The sequence below is a fragment of the Pocillopora damicornis genome, chromosome 1 (assembly GCF_964200805.1).
Source record: "Pocillopora damicornis chromosome 1, jaPocDami1.2, whole genome shotgun sequence".
Taxonomy (NCBI): domain Eukaryota; kingdom Metazoa; phylum Cnidaria; class Anthozoa; order Scleractinia; family Pocilloporidae; genus Pocillopora; species Pocillopora damicornis.
This window is the reverse complement of record NC_142670.1, coordinates 33,606,084-33,625,314: the sequence shown is the minus strand read 5'-3', so window position 1 is coordinate 33,625,314 and position 19,231 is coordinate 33,606,084. Positions and strand designations below refer to the sequence as shown.

General features: G+C 40.7%; 2 protein-coding genes across 2 annotated transcripts; both read left to right on the top strand.

Annotated features, from left to right (window-relative positions):
• The first annotated feature begins 691 nt into the window (after positions 1-691).
• Positions 692-5,882, top strand: LOC149053419 (uncharacterized). The gene is made up of 5 exons (XM_089201846.1): positions 692-957; positions 1,921-2,064; positions 2,307-3,071; positions 3,743-4,138; positions 4,737-5,882. The coding sequence occupies exons 1-5, from the start codon at positions 822-824 to the stop codon at positions 5,129-5,131; spliced, it is 1,836 nt and encodes a 611-aa protein (XP_089057972.1). The 5' UTR covers positions 692-821; the 3' UTR covers positions 5,132-5,882.
• A 939-nt stretch (positions 5,883-6,821) lies between these two features.
• On the top strand, positions 6,822-16,941 carry LOC113673066 (uncharacterized). Its single transcript, XM_089201838.1, has 8 exons — positions 6,822-7,362; positions 9,109-9,216; positions 9,780-10,160; positions 10,545-10,976; positions 12,066-12,479; positions 13,104-13,499; positions 14,113-14,496; positions 15,710-16,941. The coding sequence occupies exons 1-8, from the start codon at positions 7,176-7,178 to the stop codon at positions 16,099-16,101; spliced, it is 2,694 nt and encodes an 897-aa protein (XP_089057964.1). The 5' UTR covers positions 6,822-7,175; the 3' UTR covers positions 16,102-16,941.
• Positions 16,942-19,231: the final 2,290 nt, after the last annotated feature.

Genomic DNA, 19,231 nt, shown 5'->3' with positions numbered 1-19,231 from the left:
GAATTGACGATCAGATCTTGGGAGTTAAATGGTTAATTCATTATGTCCATCACTTAACATTTAACAATCTCAAAGAAACCGCTCATCATTTATTGCAGTGACGGGGGGGGGGGAGGGGGTGAGGTAAAAAATTTTGCTTGGTGACGCGATAAAATTTACCTGATCCCCCTCTTGCAAGAAAATATAAAATCTTACCTGTCGACAGTTGCCTTGTCAATTTTTCTGATCGTCCCCTCCGTTCCCCCGAAAACCAAGTGATCTCCCCCCCTAAAAGTTTTTTTCGTCAGATAGATCTGTTGCTAAAAGCCAAATCAATTGTTTAATTGTTTCGTCATTTTCCGTTGATTGCCTTTGTTTTTGCCTTTGCTTTTGCCTTTCATGCGAATGATGAAAATTTCGTAGAGGGGTAAGCATGGCTTCAAAGCTGCCTCTGTGTGTCCGTCCGCGGCTTTTCACCAAAACCTCTCCATTAGTTTTGCAAGTTTGTTACTTCTGTTGTGAGGGCTTCTTAGAGAAAAAATTCCACATGCTTATAAGTCAACAAACGAGGATACTCTTATTCCTAGAGCGTGCTCAAAGCGTGCAAAATTCCTTGAACGAAGCGAATCTCTTCTGAGAAAGTAACATGATATTTCCTTCCGGACAATTAATACTGCCAAAATATGGCCAAAACAATATCTGCAGACGTTTTTAAACGCCCACCGCCTAGAGCTATCAATTCCATCGTTGGAGTAAGACTGAACAGTTTTAAGCGTTACTTTTCTTCAAGACTCAACGGGTAGGAGGCTGAGATGTCTTCAAAAATAATATAGGACAGGGGTATGAAGACACACGCAAAGAGGGAGCGGCGACTGCGGTTCGCTGCAATCGTTGCTTTGGCTGGGGTCGTAATAGTATTGATAGCAGGGATGATCTTGATTCAGGAAGAAATCACAAACTCGAGAGGCACTGTCGCAGGTATTGTTGTTGTTTTTTTTTTGTAATTGTTTTTGCTGGTCTTTGCTAACGTATGACATTAATCTGAGGGAAGCTTGCAAACCATGCAATAACCAAAGGGACCGACAAAAGTACTTTTAAAATTTGTGCCTCTAATAGCCGCTATGTAGGTAACGTGGAATCATTTTAATCTGCTTGTTCCCACGAGCGCAATTCACGGGATTTTAGAGTCATCTTTAATACCGGAAATTCATCTTCCATGAAGATCTTTGTCTGCTTAGCAAATCAGGTTGGAGTGGCTGCCAAGTTAATTTCTTTTGGGTTAAATGGCAGAATGTCCCCTCGTCCTTCCTCGAGTAACGTGAAGTGATCTCAAACACCAATAACTTTTTTTTTGTTTGAAAACAATGATCTTACAACAGGCTTACAGAAAGGAGTTTGTCATTATCTGACCTTTCGTTGGTACGAAGCCAAAACTGAAGTGAAATCAAAAATATCAATCACAGGTGTTGACACCTTTCTGCTCTCAAGCGCGCCAGAGAGTATTTTTTTTTGGACAAAATTAGTGATTGTTGAGATCACAAATCATCTAATTAGCGCCTGGGGTGTTAATTTCAAATTGAGGACGATAGCAGGGAAGGGGCTTTGGGGGCTTTTATCAGTTTACAAAGCTTGTCTTCACCATTTTGTAGCGCCTCAGTTTGTTTTTTTGTTCGTAAAATCAATTTCAATCCCAATACAATCTGAGACAAATGCGGCCGGTACAAATGTGCAAAGCCGCTCGAAAGTTATAAACATGACCCGTGTTATACATTCTTAAGGCTATCTTAAGACTCGTCTAATGTAACGAGAAAGCGCTGAAAGCGATTATTCGAGGGGGGGGGGTTATTTTAAATTCTGACTCATAATGGGGGGAGGGAAGGGAGGGGCTCTTCGCTAAGGGGAGGCGATACTCTAAGGATGTGCTGTGTGATTTTGACTCAGGTGACGCGAGTGACGATGATAACAAAGCACGGGATACAACCCCCCTGACTGAGGAAGCATCCACGTACGAAGAGGTAACTAAAGGAAGGCACAAGCGGTTGTCCAGAGCTTTGAAACAAGGAGCACAGCGATGTAAGCCTGGCGGTAAGTACACATTCTTAATGAAAATAATATCCTCTCTTTAGTCGTTGAAATAACTATTTCGCTTCGTTCTTTCTTGTTCACTTTCCTTCTCACTAAATGAAGATCTTTATTTGATTTTAGTCATCCAATCATTTATTATATTTTCAAGTTGGCAAGCTCTTTTGCCATGTTTTATGGTTGAGTTCTTCAGCCAATATTTCTTATCTATTTATCTTAGTAATAATACATTTATTCTTTTGTAGGCCGATGCGAAGAGAATAGAATTTCTCTCTGCAGGAGATCATCGAATGACTTGTTAGTGTTTCCAAACCTTCTAAATCACCGAACACAAGAGAAGGCTACGAAATTTCTTACAAAGTTTGAAACACTTCTAAACAGCAACTGCTCTCCCTTTCTCAGATATTTTCTGTGTTCTTTAGTGGCACCTCCCTCTAATGGCCTCCGAAGGCCTAATCCACCGTGCAAAGAGCTCTGTATTAAGGCAACAAAGCCATGTGGACATCTTTTAAAGAAGTTTCGACTTCAGTTGCCACCTGCCATGCGATGCTCCCGTTTACCACCAAAAGGTGCATCAAAGTGCTACAATGGACCACAAGCTTCCAAATGCTTTCGAATGACGGTAGATCTTTACCAAAGACATCCATGTGCTTCATACGTTCCACCTTCGTTTCTTCAGTTTCCAAACTACTTTGGTCACATGGACGCAGAAACAGCTTCCGATGGCTTCGGAAGGTTTAGACGAATCCTTGACACTGCCCTAAATGACTGTGCGCTCCTATTATCGCGATTCTTGTGCAGTCTATATGGCCCTACTTGTAGGAAAATGGTTCTTCCCGTTCCCCCCTGTAGAGAACTTTGCCAACAAACGCGGACACGATGCCAACGGGTCTTCGATTACCTTCGCTTTAAGTGGCCCCTGAATCTTAATTGCCAGCAATTTCCAAGGAAAGGAGAAGTGCCTTGCTATGATGGACCTTCAACCGGAGTGATTGCAAAGCCACAACCAGGTATTAAATGAAAACGATTCGCCATTGCAAACTTCAAGGTCTGATTATTCAAAAAAAGGTCCCCTTCGTTTACCAAACCGTAGTCTCAGTAAACAATCCTCAATCTAGCTGAACGTTTTATCTGAAGATATATTTTTGTAAGCAGGGTCAAGAGGTCCGAAAGCTAACAGTGGAAGGACCTTTTTTTTTTTTTTTTACTAAATCAATCCCCTTATGTACAAAGCCTGGCCCACCGACTGCGTAAAACCGTGGTTTGGGTTAGACTTCCTGTAAATAACCGGCCAAACATGTATATTCGCAAAAAAATCTCACGATTTAGTGGCTATGAAAAAAATGTCAACAAAATTTGCACTGGTGTGCATGATGATTAAAATATATAACAAGAGAGGGTAGCTTATAGACATTCAAGCAGCCTCCAAACGTCAAAAACAGGACCCCATTGACAGATCAAGGCGTTCATGTAATCAAAAGTCATTCCACCAAAGCTGAGTTCTTATATCAAATGGAAAATAAATCAAAATAACAATTAATTCGATTGGTCATTGGCATTTAATAACATTTGAAAGAATCGTTTAGAGCAGTATTTTCAAATGCTGAAAAAATTTTTACCAACTTTGAGAATTTTTTTTATTTTCGGAAATCTTATCTTCCTATTCGTTTTTCCACATCAGGCAAATGTCAGTCCTTATCCATTCCTTTCTGTAAGAACGTACCCTATAACATGACGACATTTCCGAACTTCTTCATACACACAACGCAGGAAGAAGCATCTCTCGAAGTTCATCAACTTTGGCCACTTGTTGACAGGAAATGTTCACGTGACGTGGAGTTCTTCTTTTGCTCCTTGTACGCTCCGATGTGCACCACTCTAGACACGCCTCCATTACCGTGCAGGGAGCTCTGCCTTCGAGTTAAGCGTGGGTGTGCTGTGGTACTGAAGGTGTTTAGAAGATGGCTTTCCACGCTGGCATGCGAAAAGTTTCCGCTTCGAGAAAGTGGAGAGGTGTGCGTTGACAGACCCCAGGAAACCAGCCAACTCGCAATTTCACAATCACAGAAAAGGGGAGGTGAGATGATACCTTTTGTAAGCTCTTGAATATAAAATGTAACGATCCATAGAAAGAAATAATAGAAACACCCACCTTCCCTTACTGTTCAGCCGTTCCCGCGCACGTAGTTCTAAATTCTGGTAAATTCGAATCAAGCGAAAGGTTTTGATATTAGCTGAGAGTTCAGACCTTTGATGATTAATGAAGTTATATAGTTAAATGAGATAAGCCGGTTAAATGCCGATGACTATGAATCTCCATCGGAGCTGCTCTTCGTACTCATCAAGGAGCAGTTACAAGGGAGACCACCGTTAAGATTCGATTTAGCGCCCTCCTTCCAATAGGCGCCTCCTTTCTAATTTGTTTTCCGATGTTCTTGATCCCTTTCAAATAAATATCTAAGTTCTGTTTCGCATTTATGGCTGCTGATTCTCAAAAAAAAAAAAAAATAAAATAAAAAAATAAGCGCCCTGTTTTTAATAACCCCCTCTCCCAACCCTTTAGGTAACCAAAGCAAATAAGCGCTCCGAGTGCCAAATCGAATCAATATGATACATGACTATTGGCCTAGAACTGAATATATGCAACTGATAAGATTCTTATTTTATCCTTTCAGGGAAGTGTGAGGCGTTAGCTGCACCTATTTGTAAAGATGTCAACTACACAATGATAATGGTTCCTAACTTGTTCAATCACAGTACTCAAGAACAGGCCGCCTCTGAAATTCATCCTTCCTTCTATTTTGGTTTGCGTTGTGAGAGCCGAGAGATGACCCTTTTCGTGTGTGCTCTTTATTTTCCTCCATGTGGAATGCCGTACCAGCCTTGCAGAGAGCTTTGTGAGCGAGTGAAACGTCGATGTCTTCCCAACATTGAACTGTATGGTTACCCTTGGCCAGAGGAAATCGACTGTGACGAATTCCCCTCCGCAGAGAGTGGCGCCAACTGCATTGGAGCTCAGCCACTTATGCCACCAACAACCAGTTCAACAGTTCAACTCGAGAACAGTTAAACCAGCCTCGTCGCATTTTATAAATGTTGGGAAATGTAGCCTAAGTTCTCCTAGTCTGCTATTCACAATCTATTTGAATCTCCTTTATCCTTGTACTTTCTCGAGAAATTGTAACCTCTCTTATGTTTTGAGTTTGCTTTTCTCCGTTGCGAAAGCAATTCAATGATCTGGAATTTCGCTATCTAGAACCTTGTTGGATTGATCCCTCTCGTTTCAACCTATGTTTTGCCAACTTTTGCAGCACAAAATAGATTAACTAAGCTTCCTTTCCTGATTACTCAGGCAACAAATAGTAATAATTGGTGGATCCAGGTCATAAGTTTTTAGAACAATTTTTTTTTCAAGCTCTCTCTTCTATTAAGCAACTTTTTTTTTCCTGCGCCAACCCTAAGCAATTACTTGGTGGTCTTAATAAGGTTAACCGTTGGCCATATAAAACGGCCAAGAAATTTAGCCTTAAGGCAAAAAAAATTGACAAATTTTCACCTTTAGTCGTAAAAAAATTCACTGAAATTTTTTTCCTGGTGACAACAATGGAAAGACATCAACCGTTAGCTGTAAATTGACCAAAATCTAATCGTTAGCCGTGAAAGGCATCACCCCATTGAGAACCTCTTACTTCCAAGATTCGATTGTATTTTGCACTGGTTTTTTGCGAGAACTAAAGTTTGTAAACAAGATTTATTTTCCTATTATAAAATTCGTTAAATTCTCTCCTTCATCCAATAAAATTGATGGACAAACCACCCAAGCAAGTACTAGAAGAATTATTGACATACAATCAACGGCAATTCCGATAGGAATGTATACATAAAATTTTTCGGACCCATTTCGGCATAAACACGTTCAGCTTTAACATAAGGACATACATTCTTAGAGGAGAGAGGGTACACCATCCTCTATAACTCAAGGCTACTTTCTTTAACCGGCTCAATTCAATAAATCAAGTTGAAACTAAATATATTCCGTGCCATGAGCGCCCACAAATTCTCTCATAAAAGGCCAAAGGCCACCACGACAAGCTTTCCCTATCACGTGTTGTCTGCAAAAAACAAACCTAGATTGAATTCAAATCATAAATCACACGTGTTTACTTTTGAAATGGAAATTGTGAAGAATTCACACCTTAACAATTCTTGAAGTTTGTCCAGCTGGTAAACTTCTTTCCTCGTTCTTTGCTTGAAAATTTTTTCTTCAAGAAGCCGTTTCAACTCTTTCGCTCCCGAGATCTCATCAGTAATGCTCTCTACTGTGTGGTTCGGAGAATTTGGTATTGGATCAACTAATAATCCCGTAAATGATATTTTTCTTTACTCTCATTACTTGTGTACTTTGTATTGTAAGGATATGGTGAGGAGAAATTCTGTCTTGGTCATTCATGGGACTTAAAGGGTTACAATCAGCCAAAGCGTACAAGTACTTTTGAAAAAAAAATAGACTACGTAAAAGTCATAAAGGGCAAAAGTCGAAAAATGCCGAGCACTACTACCCTTGCTCAAAAATGCAAGAGTGTGGAACCAGGCCCGAATTCAAAAACAACGTGGCATATACATATATTTTTAAGTGGCATGCTGTACGAGAAAAGGCATAGCAAACCAAAACAATACAGCTGCCAATTGCTCTCTCAAAACAAAGGTTCAGATAAATCAAAATTGATAATAAACTTAACACCGCATTATTGAATTGAAAAGTGACTATTTATGGAATTACATTGCACGCGACAAAAGAGAAGTTAGTTAATGAATCTGGCAGATTCTACAATGTTTATTTTTTCTTCAGGCAAATCTGGGTGAAATGGACAGGATATCTCTCGGCATCGGTAAATTTACCTTTATGCAAGCCGAGTGGTCCAACAGGCTATCAGCGAGGTCACATAAGGAACTTATCATTGGCAAAAGTGACGACAAGTTGGTAACTGGATCTGTTTTTCGCTAAATTTTTATCGGCTTATCGCCCTTATGACGCAGAAAAAGCATCGTAAGAGCAGAACAGCCCAAATCTGAGAGAAGAGCACATCCTTCTTTGGACGAAGTGAGTGGTAAGGATGCTCACGATGTCTTCTGAAAAGTCGAGTAAAGCAGAGTCTAATATTTACGGTGGGCGACGACTGCTGTTCGCTGTGATTGTTTTGCTAGCCGGATTGGCAGTAATTCTTACTGCTTGTGTGATCGTGATGGACGAAGAAATAAAAACCTTGAGAGAAAATGTTGCAGAGTACCAGAAATGGAAAGGTAAAGTTAGTTGCGTTTTTAGAGATAGTTTTAAGGAGTGGAGAATTTACTTGTTAGCAGTCTCATTTTTCTTAACATTTCACTCATAACAATTCGCTACAGAGTCAGGTCAGGTCTTGTAAATACCCGCAAAAAGTCAAGTTAAATTTACTTTTTGGGAGATATATGTTTACCAGGCAAGTTGTGCTGGCGGGATACCCCACTCAGCGTTTCGACGTGCATTTCGAGATTTCGTTCACAACGCAACAGAACAAATTGCTTTTGCCGCGCACTGAGAAAGAAAGTGGTTGGTTTATTATGTAACTCGTCGCCTATAGCTAGATGCCTCACCGACAAGAAAGCTTTCGAAATGGCTATTAGCCTTCCAACAAACAAGTATGAATACCACTAAATAAAACCATCAAAAAGAATGTGCGCTTTCAGACTACGTATTTTGCGGTCTTGAACGTATTGCAATCCGATCTCTCTGATGTTCTGCTACTAACTGTCTGTAAAGGAGATCAAGGTTTGTCCGTCTGTTCAGCCGGGTTTGTAGTTTGAATGCTGGCATCACTTGAATAAACATATGCTACTACTGTCATGCAGAAGTAGGTCAAAGAAAACCCTAATCTTGTATCGTGGTTAAGTGTTTTTGAGCCGAGCGTATATTTGGCAAATATATAAAAACTTTCCCGTTTTGGTATCGCGTGTGAATGGCCTCGGTAGAACCCATTCCGTAGCATGCTTGTCTAGATGCGAATCTAATCATGGGTATGACATTATGAACCAATACTGATTGGAATATAACAGAAAAAACAGCAGGAAGTCTAAAGTAATTGTATCAGTTTTACCGCTCGTTCCTAATCTGCTTTGATCGATACAAATTTTTTTTTTCCAGTATTCGGTGAGAATTCAGCCAGTTAATCATTAATTAAAAATGCCTTATCGTGTTTATTTTTCGCGCACCATTAGGGTTTGTTTTAAGGTATGCCACTGAGATGCCTTGCGGTCCAAAAAATCCCAAAGGCACTTTTTCGCCGTTCTTCATAAGTATTTCATTAGCAACAACTGAAAATTTCAACAAAGTATGGTACTGTTTTTGCAGAAATGATAATTCACTTTTCAAAATGGCGAAAGGGGGAAACGCTTTAAAAACTGTACAGGTATTTCCGCCCTAAATTTGGTTTTTGAGTCGATTCGGTCTATTAATGGGATTGGATGATGCCCATTATGGTGTTACATCCGTTATGGTTTTTAAGGAGGCCTCGACGGCGCATATAAATGCACTGACTCTTTGATGGCTATTGCGAATTCTTGACCCCGACATCATTGCAAAAATTATATGTACAATAAAGCCACTGAGTCAGAGATATTTGTCCGCGAAACATCGTCCATTACTATGTATCTGTACAAGGAAGTAAACAACCCTATCCGCTTTCTCCCACTTTTGATGGGAGAAGCGCCTTGCGTTACAAGATAAAATAACTGCTTCCCAGGAGATTAGAAAGCCATTTAAAGAGAAACACGCACTTTCTTTTTATAAGAATATTAACTTTCTTATTTTAAATTCCTTAAGCTGTCTGCTGTGCGGATCAGTTCGAGTCAGCGCTAAGAACATCCGTAATAGTTTAAAAACTGAGTAAGACTTGACTGGCCTGCTAAATCTCATTCTATCCTTTAAAAAATGTCTTCTGCAAGACAGACGGGACCTCAAAATCTTCTCTTGGAAGAGTATATACTAAACGACACTTATTTCCTATGTTGCAGATGAAAATGGTGACAAAAAGACAGTTTCCACTCCTGCGACTGAGCACAGATCCTCCCTCGAGGAATTGTCTAAAAGGAAACGTGTTCGACTCTCAAGATCTAAGCAAAGTATGAAATTCATGATTGAGAGAAAAAAAAGTATTATTATTATTATTAATATATATTACGTTGGTTTAAGGGGAAAACGTAAGAATTAGAATTTTCTGTCGATGAACGTGATGCGTCGGGCGGATTTAATTTGTTAGCACTTTTCTTATATGTAATCTCTCTCTAGTGTTAAGTGTTTTAGTATTTTAAGAATTTCCTCCCCAACTCGCGCCATTGTTGGTCTTAACAAAGGAACGTCTCAGGCGACTTTTAATCTGTCCCCATTCGTGAGACAAAAGCTCGGAGATGTAAAACGAGGAAAATTGTTCCTTAACCCCGTGCATCTCTCCAGCACTTCCAGGGATCGATTCTGATGAAATATCGATGTCGCGTAAGGTTCAAAGATCACACCTTTAGAAAAGGAAGGCTCGTTTTCATACTCCTTAACAAAGATTTTCAACAAGCATGCTAAATTTTCTCGGGGCCAGTGTGCACGAGTCACCTATTGGTGAAAGGTGTTGTTGTGGGGAGCTTGACCAGGTGACACGAAGGCTTCTAATACCCGTACTTTAATTGCGCCACAGGTCGTTGTGAATCTTTAAGGATTCCAATGTGTCGGAATATGCCTTACAGCTCAGCACAGTTTCCAAACTTCCTTAATCACCAAACCCAAGATGATGCAATTGCGCTGGCAAACGTGCTTGGTCCTCTAGTTAAAAGCGGGTGCTCCTCATCCATAGAACATTTTCTGTGTTCAGTTCTGGCACCTCCCTGTGGTGGAGCCCAGCAGCCCATACCTCCCTGTAAAGGGCTTTGTAAGCGGGCGACTAAAAGTTGTAGGGACCTTCTTAATAAGTTTCAGATAACTTTAGATCCCTCCATGAGATGCAAAAACTTGCCCAAAGAGGGCACATCAAAGTGCTTCAACGGATCATGGCCGAAGAGCACAAACACACCAACACCAGGTATGACACATGTCAATTAACCTTACCTTTGCTGTCATTGACAGCAATGGTAAGGTTTCCTTTAAGTTTTAATGATTATAGCGTGATCTTAAGACGATTCTAACCCCTTCGCGATATCCAGGATTGATCAACATGTAATTTCTCCCTTTAACTGGGATTCCTTAAGCATTGAATATGCATGCGATAAGAAAAAATAGATTATACATTGAGATACACTTTAATTTGAGTGGAGCGTGACGACTTCATATGCGTCTATCAAAGCAAACAGGCATTGAATTAGTAGTTTACCATCAACAGTTTTTGGTTTTAGTTTGGTAACTTCGGGTGGCGGTCTTATTACAGACATAGCATTACCTTTGCCAATCTTCAACTTTCTTTCGATAGCATCGGCTCACTCAGCAACGAAATGCCGACCAGTAACCCACCAGTGCAACCGTTTCTTGCCTCCAAACTGGCAAGCACAGTTCCCAAACTACTTCGGTCACAAGGATGCTAGAGAAGCTTCCGTTAGCTTCCAGAAGTTTGAGGGAATTCTTCGAAATGCTGATAAAGATTGTTCCGCGACTCTGTCCACCTTCCTTTGCGGACTCCACGTACCACCTTGCAGAAAGACCAAACGCCCTTTACTGCCCTGCAGAGAGTTTTGCCTGAAGGCAAGATCACAATGTAAGCGAGAAATGCGCTTGTCAAAAAGAGGTGGCCTTCAATGGCCCTCAATCCTGAAGTGTAGGAATTTCCCTGGCAAAGATGAAGAACCGTGCTACAATGGACAGATAATACCAGAACCGACTACGAAGCCGCAGCCCACAGTTCCAGGTAATGAGTATACTTCCAACCCAGACTTAATCTTCAACTCCCAAGATCTGATTTTCAATCCTCCCCTCTAGCTGCGACACATTTTCTTGTAAATAATTTACGAGAATTTGGTGGTAGATCAAGATAACAACTTCTACCTGATAAGTTTGAATATTCTTATGACCTGTTTTCTGGATAATTTTTAGATATTACAGGAAGAACTTACATGTTCATCACTTGAGGGAGTTACAGGGTTAACCGGCAATCGATGGTTTAAAGTGATCCCTTCACTTTGACAGTTTTATCAAACAACACAATGAACAGTAGTTTTAGCCCAACGACAGTTATACACCCAAAAATCGCTCAAAATTTTCTCTGCAAAACATTTTTCGAACAAAAATTAGCGTATGGTAGTGTTTTTTTTATTATTATCTGAATTTCCATTTGTTAGTAACTTGTTGGGGTGAAACACCTGGCCTGATAAAATTCTCTATGTGAAACAAGGTCCATTCCATGATGGAAAAATGTTTATGTTAATTTCTCCCATGTTTTTCTCCCAGATCTGGGCCTGAAACTGCACAGAAGCATTCTCAATAAATCTAATACTATAAGACTTGCTAGAACTTCATGCATACCTGGTGTCCCTTTGTGACGTTTTTGTATTTGTAATTTGCTTGCGTTAGTTTTGGCATTCGAGTCAACCCCAGCTTATAAGTGAACGTTACTACTCACTAATATGACATCAGCAATCTCATAAATGAGCAAATCGTTTGCAAAATGAACAGACATCGATCATGTTTGCTGGGTTGTTAAAAGCATTGCACTTCGATGGCTAAAAAAATATGAACATGTGGTGGATGAAGTAAATTGACGTAATTGTTATGGATACGCGTATGAGACGCAGTGACCCGATGCTTAATACGCTGGGGAGTCCGTGTTCGCCGCCCCGGCCGGGTCGTTGTTTTGTGTTTTTAGGCAGGGCGTGAGAAGTAATGGCCTTAATCGAATTATGCCAAGGAGAACGGAATAAGCTCCGGCTGGATGGGCCACTTGGCTCGCCGGTACAGAATTGTACTATGGGTACGTAAACTTAATGGTGTTTCATTTCAGGAAAGTGCGAGGTCCTGACGGTTCCTTTGTGCAAAAATATACCTTACAACATGACAGAGTTTCCAAACTTTTTCCATCACAAGACTCAAGCTGAAGCATCTCTCGAAGTTCAACAATTTTCTCCTCTGGTACAAATCAATTGCTCACCGGACTTGGCGTTCTTCCTATGTACATTGTACACTCCCATTTGCACTTCTCTGGACAAACCACCACTCCCGTGCAGAGAGCTCTGTGTACGTGTCAGAGAAGGATGCCTTCCTCTTTTACTGAAATTTAATTTCAAATGGCCGGAAGCCATGAATTGCGAACAGTTTTCTCGAAGGGGAGACAGTATCTGTATTGATCGACCTGACGTAGCGACTGTTGCGACTCCGTCTCCGTCTCCGTCTCCGAGTCCGGTAATTCAGCCTCAAGGTAAGAAATACTGGGACTTGTTTAAATTATACTTCAGACAAAATGGCTGTTTGGCAAATGTTTTTGTCTGGTTGGTTGTTTATTTGCGTAAGTGAATAAAGGGGGGGGGGGGGGAGTATATTTGAAATGGCAGAAAAGGGATGTATAGTAGAGGTATTTTATTCAGTTTGTTGGTCGGAGTCTGTTGCCAGAGAATAGGTAGAAATATTCCGCAAAATCAAAGAGGACAGAAAACGGTGCTACCGTTCAGATTTTGGCCCCTGACTGTGCACTGCATATTTTACCTTTTAGTCCCTTCTGTATAACTGGACGACTTAAAGGGGTCCTTACATCGGTCATCTAGGTCGACAATTAATGGATTGCCATCGGAATTATTATTTCGTCAGGCCAAAACTCCTAAGGAGAGTCCGGCGGTAACAAAGAGATCTGTCGCGCTTCATAACCATTAGTAACCGAACAATCAAGTAGGATCTTTATTGTACATTGGCCAGTTAGGTCGCAATTACCTTGAAAAGGTTAATTGATTAGGCCCAAAAATCCCATCAAGAGCCTGTAACAAAGAGATCTACCGTGCTGCATAACCATACCATTTGTACTATTATTATTATTATTATTTTTTTACAGCGGGAAAATGCGAACCTTTAAGGGTGCCCGCATGCAGCGCCTTTCATTACAGCAAGACGAAGATTCCTAACTTCCTTCATCATCAAACCCAAGACCAAGCTTCTCTTGAATTAAGCAAGTTTGATGCAGTCATCCAGACCAATTGCTCCCAAGAATTAGCCTTCTTCCTCTGTTCTTTGTTCGCCCCGCCCTGTAGCCCACACCCATACACTGCACCTTGTAAGGAACTCTGCAGTCGCGTCAGAAAACAGTGCATTTCTAAAATTAGACAGTTGGGGATGAAATGGCCGGTTTCTTGTTCAAAGTTTTCACGCAAATCAGAAGTCCCTGTTTGTTTGGATGCACCGCCCTCCCCTAAGGCTCCCATTCTCACCACCACGAATACCTTAGGAAACGGTGAGTAACAAAGAAAGGTTGTAAGAAATATTACTTTTATACGAAAGGTAAAAGAGTATAGAAGGAAGTTTTACTTTATAGGTTTCATTTTCTTCGATTATGAAAGTCACGTTGGTGATCTAAAGGTCCAGGTACGAGCCCTGGGGCCTGGGCCCTAGGACAGACATATTTATCTCCAGACCCCTTCTCCATCTCGGAGTTTTATTGGGTATCGATGAACTGGCTCAAAACACCTGCCAAAGTGCATAGGTTACCCTGCTGCGATAAACTAGCATTCCATTGAGGAGTAGACAAACTCATAGTTGTGTCATGTAAGGAAGGCGGAGATAAACAATGAAAATTTCGGGGTTGCTTGTTTCTTCCGTAGGGGTTGCTCAAAATTTTTTAACATCGTTGAAGTGTGACATGCAACTGAACAACAGCACAGAAATTTTGAGCAATAGATTATTTGAAATAACCAAATTGAGCTGGAATTACTTGGTCCTCTTAACTTCTTATCCTAAAGAATCTCTTATTTGAATTTTAATCTTGGACCATGTGCAGGCGGTCTAAATTCTGTATTACTAAATTAAGTAAGACTGTGCTTAATATTTCTACAACAATTTTCTCGCAGGAAAATGCGAAACCACGACCATTCCTATTTGTAAAGGTCTGCAGCATTTTAATATGACGCTGTTCCCCAACTTCCTCAACCATGACACACGGGATGAAGCAGCTTTAGAAGTTCAGCAGTTTTCTCCTCTTGTTCAATTTGGCTGTTCCCCAGATCTGTCCTTTTTCTTGTGTTCTTTGTATGCTCCCTCCTGCAGTGCACCGTTCAAACCATGCAGAGACCTCTGCATCAGTGTTAAAAAGGGCTGCCTCCCCATACTTGAGGAATTCGGTATTCCTTGGCCGGAGAAATTTGCTTGTGATAAATTCCCCGCTGCAGGTCCAGGAACACAGTGTACTGCTCCTCAGCAATCTGTTATATCCAATGCTAACCAAACTACATCTGGTAAGCAATAAATCTTATAAGTTAACTTATTCAAGTGTAGAAAAATGTGTTTTCATCTTTCACGCGCCTGGGTTAAAATAAAACTTTTAGGTCCCCACGAGGAATCGGGTTTTAGACCTTCGGATTCCGCGCTCCAACGCTTTACCGCTAAGCCAAAGAGATACTTCAGTGAGTTAGGCCACAGAGATTCAACAGTGAGTTGGGCGATTACTAAGTTGATATGTGACATGCGTCGGCCCACATCTTGATACGATTAGCAAAGTAGAAAGCCTCGATTGAAATCATACAATGAGAGAGCTGGTGATAGTGTACTCAAAGGACTTATTTTCAGAACATCGTTGTCATCGTGATAGAAGATGTCACTCATTGAATTACACAGGCATACTCAGAGAAAAGAACTCCACGTACTTCAAATAAAATTCGAATCTACGACCTTCCTTTTAGTACCTCGGATGCTCGACCACTGAGGTATAGGAGACAATTGGCACGCCAGGCCGTTTCACCAAAGCGCAGGAAAAGCAAGTGTTTTTTTTTAATCAGTCGAACGAAATATAGTGTTATGAGACACACCCACTTGGAAAGAGTTTCTTCATTTGATGGGGCCCTAAAATTAATCCGTAAAATAAAACGTACGTCTTCCCATCCTTCACTCAGAGTACAGGTGTCAACCCTCAATTTCTCAGAGGCAAACATGTAGCGTTTCCCTGCGATTTCAAATGTAACCTCGCAAACGGGTTACGAGAGTAGACAAGCCTATCAGCTAGAGGGTGTTATCTCGATATCAGACGAAATTCTCAGGTTTGGTTTAAGAGGAAATGAGTGGGATTTAGAAAGGAGAATTACCTATTAATCTTAGGACTAAAGGGTTTGGCATAGTCTTGGATCACTTGAAACCATGATACGGCAGGAAGGGAATGGAATGCGTGGAATTAGTACCCAGTCTCTATCTTGATGCTGAAATTTGACCAACGTAACAAAAGTTTCGTACTTAAAACGTTTCTTGAGCACTTCATTGTTATAAAATGGAATGACATAGCACTGAACGGGGGTCACACTTGTAAATTGCACTCTTCAGAAACACAGTTGTTTTTATAAAATCAATTTTGATTTCGATGGAAATTCTGAACATAAATTTTTGACGAATTCGTGTATTCACCTAAGAAGCAGAATTAAACTCGACATTACAGTAATGACTCACTGAAATCCTTTGCAGGGAGATGCGAAGCCTTAACCATTCCTCTGTGTCAAGATCTGCACTACAATATGACGCTGTTTCCCAACTTCTTCAATCATCGCAAACAGGAAGAAGCAGCTTTAGAAGTTCACCAGTATTTTCCTCTTGTAAAAATCGGCTGTTCCCCAGATCTGTCCCTTTTCCTGTGTTCATTGTATGCTCCATCTTGCATTGCTCCGTTTAAACCATGCAGAGATCTTTGTATCAGCGTTAGACGTGGATGTCTTCCCCTAATGCAGCGATTCGGTTTTACCTGGCCGAAAAATATGGCTTGTGATAACTTCCCCATCGCAGGCCAAGGAACTGAATGCATCGTTTCACCGTCGTCCGTTTTATCCACTGCACCTTCAGCTACAAGATCCAGCAAATGATAGTTTATTGTTTTTTTCCTGACATTACTTACACTTAAGTTTAAGCAGGAGTACAATTTAATCCTTTGGACATCAGCGCGATTTAGGCGGAATGGGGACAACTCCACCTCCTAGAGTTGGAATCATTAACCCTTTTCGGCCAAATCCTTAAATCTAGGACAAGAAAACTCGGCGAGAAAAAAATTATTAAGTCGACTGAATCTGTACAGGTTAATAGTTTCGTGATAAGTGATTCTCTCGATTGAGCACCTTCCGTCAGCCGAAATTTTAAATAAGTACCCGGGCGCTTACTCGAAGAAATGCTGCATATGTCGTGATTATCAGAAATTCGCTGAGTTTTTTTAAAAATTTTTATATTTTTCTTTCTCGTTCCATCGTATTCTTGCACAGAATAATCTCTTTTTTTTTTTAAGTGGAATTTTTTTTGCAAATTATGATAAAGATTCGCATATTGATCGCAACATCTCGAATCATCAAATCGTCCAAAAACGGTGTTGATTCTGTTGTAACCCAATTTCAGTTTCTTTACAGTAAATTGGAGGGAAGTGGCAAGTCTCGTAAGTTTTTCAGTTTCGTACATTCTTACTTGAAACAAAGGATGACATTTTTACTTTCTTTGTTTTTTCTCTTTACTTGTATAGTTATGATGAAATTGTTTCCAAGTTTTTGTGTTGAGATTTTCCGGCGCTGAGTTTCACACTGCAAGATCAAGAAATGTTGTTTTATTGTACTAAATGTATTTCATCGTTTTTTATATGTTTGAATATTTGAAGGTCTTTAGGCGACACTAGACAATCTATGAATGTGATTCTATGAAATAAAGAGTTCTTCCATCGTAAATCAGTGTACCGATTTTCGCCTTTTTAGGCATAGTCTGCATACATTATTAGGAAAAACAACTGACTTGTTGTGCAAGTTTTGATAGATGTGTCTGGAGAAGAGCTTGTAAACACGGTTGCAAATTCTATTTTCAAACCCGCCAGAAAAACTGTTTTTTTTTCAGCACAGGTAGCTCATCCCCAATCTACGAGGACGCTGAACTGTATCAAATTGTTATAAGGAAAACGGTTGTGTTCTTAAAGACCAAAAAACCTGTTTCACAAAAGCAACATCGAGCGGATGGACTTGTACCCTAGTTCCTCGAATAAGCGCCCTCTCTCCCCAAAAAGCGCACACCCGCTAGGCCATAATGTTAAACAAGCGCCCCTTCGAATCCTCCCTCAGTTTCCTTAATTTTAGGGAACAAGGAAAAACTGTTTTGCCTTGTTATTTACAACTTTTTAAGCCTTAACGACGGCGGAATCGCTTCCTTTTCGTTCCAGTTATCTCTATCTCCATGTACTTGCCGAGTTCTTTTATAAGCGTTACTTGTTTGTCCTATAGCTACGCTAACTCATTAAGGACTCCTTTAAGCACCCTCCTACCAATAGGCGACCCTCTTGTTAACCGAAATTTTGAAAGAGCGGACCAGGCTTCTATGAAGTACGGTATAACAAGCGTGGGTAACCTATGCTCCCGAGCCGCAACAAATGTAGTCGCGGCGTCGACCCAAATGTCAGTTCGCTGATAAATTATTATTATTTGTGATTATTTTTGTACATCACTATTATCGCTCAAGCGAATGTCTAAGCTGAGAAAGTGGGACTGCTCGTTCCTCGATAAAAGATCGACCCTTTTATGAATTCTCTCAACAGCAGGAGACGGCGGGAGTCAACTGCATGGCGGCATCTAAACGCTTTCACTTCCATATTCACAATGCTAGAATCCGTGCACTGTCTGCAATGCATTTCGTATCATCTCAGCTCCGAAAATTTGGTTTTGAATCAGACAATGCCCCTTAGTTTAATTTTTCTGTTTTCTCATCACACTGTTGCTGAAAATTTTTATTATTGATACTGTTTGGAGAAATTGCTTCTTGATCACTTTTGAGAAAAGAGGAGTTGGTCACGTTTAAAGTGTAACACGTGAGTGACTTGATGCAAACAAGCAGGCACAATTGTGTGCAAGATATTGCTAAAAGTGTTTAAGCTGGCGTTCTTGTGTGTTCCTATTGCCTTGGATATGACCGCATTAAATCTGAGTAGTCGTAAATTTGCAAGTTTCAGGCTATGTTCTTTTGCTTTAAACGACTAAATAATACTGGCAAAACTCAAATAGCTCCATCTTAAATTAGTTACATAATTATTGCCACTAGGGATAGCTCACGCTTCTGCATAACAGCAAGACACAACACACACCGGGCTTGATACTCAAGTCAAGTGTTGAAATTCGTCTTTCAACCTCTCGAAAGCTGCTAGTTTGCATGGGGCAGGGGAGCCGCATACACTTGCTGTATTTCCAATTTTTTTAAAGTGTACTGTAGCGTGGCATCTCCCATTCCACGCCTTCGGCAAATAAAACAGTGTGTAATCCGTGCGTAATGGGTAAACGGCGCGATAGTACAGCAGAGCGAAAAAGAAGGGGGTCTAGGTCGAGTCACTCCTCCGCGGCTATCGTGTTGTTTTCTGTCGCGTTTTGTTTTATTGATAAAATGTGTGGAAAAGGCTAACTTTAGCATCACCACTCGATCGTGATGTTTGCGGATAGGACTTAAAAAACGCGCGTAACACGATCGCATGTTTTGGCGCTGCGACTAAAGAGTTAGTTTTGTTAAGAAAAAAGCAAATTACGACCAATTTGATCCCTGCACTCAATTGTTCAGAGGAGGCTTGTAAAACGTATTTTGTCTCAGTTTTCTTGCAGTAATTCAAGGGTAATTGAATAGGTTTTGCGTTAGTGCGCCGCACAAGTCGTCAAATTAAGACCCGTGTGGGGAGAGAATACGGGCAGATAAAGTGTCTGTAGATGATCTGAGTAGCTAACGAAAATGCTGTGCAAGATTTTACTCCAGATGGGAAAACACTTTCTGTGTATGGACCATGATCGAGATCAAACCGACGAGAACACAACTTCCTGTTGCATAACATACAACATTGCCTTGTAGACAAGGGAGGGGTACTCGCGTATATTATGGGTGGGTATGTACCGATCCTCTCAGCATTTGGATCCCTTTTCTGTAATATTCTTATAAATTCCTCCCCCCACTCCACCCCCCTCATTCGCAGTTAACTGGCATTTGATTGGCGGTCGA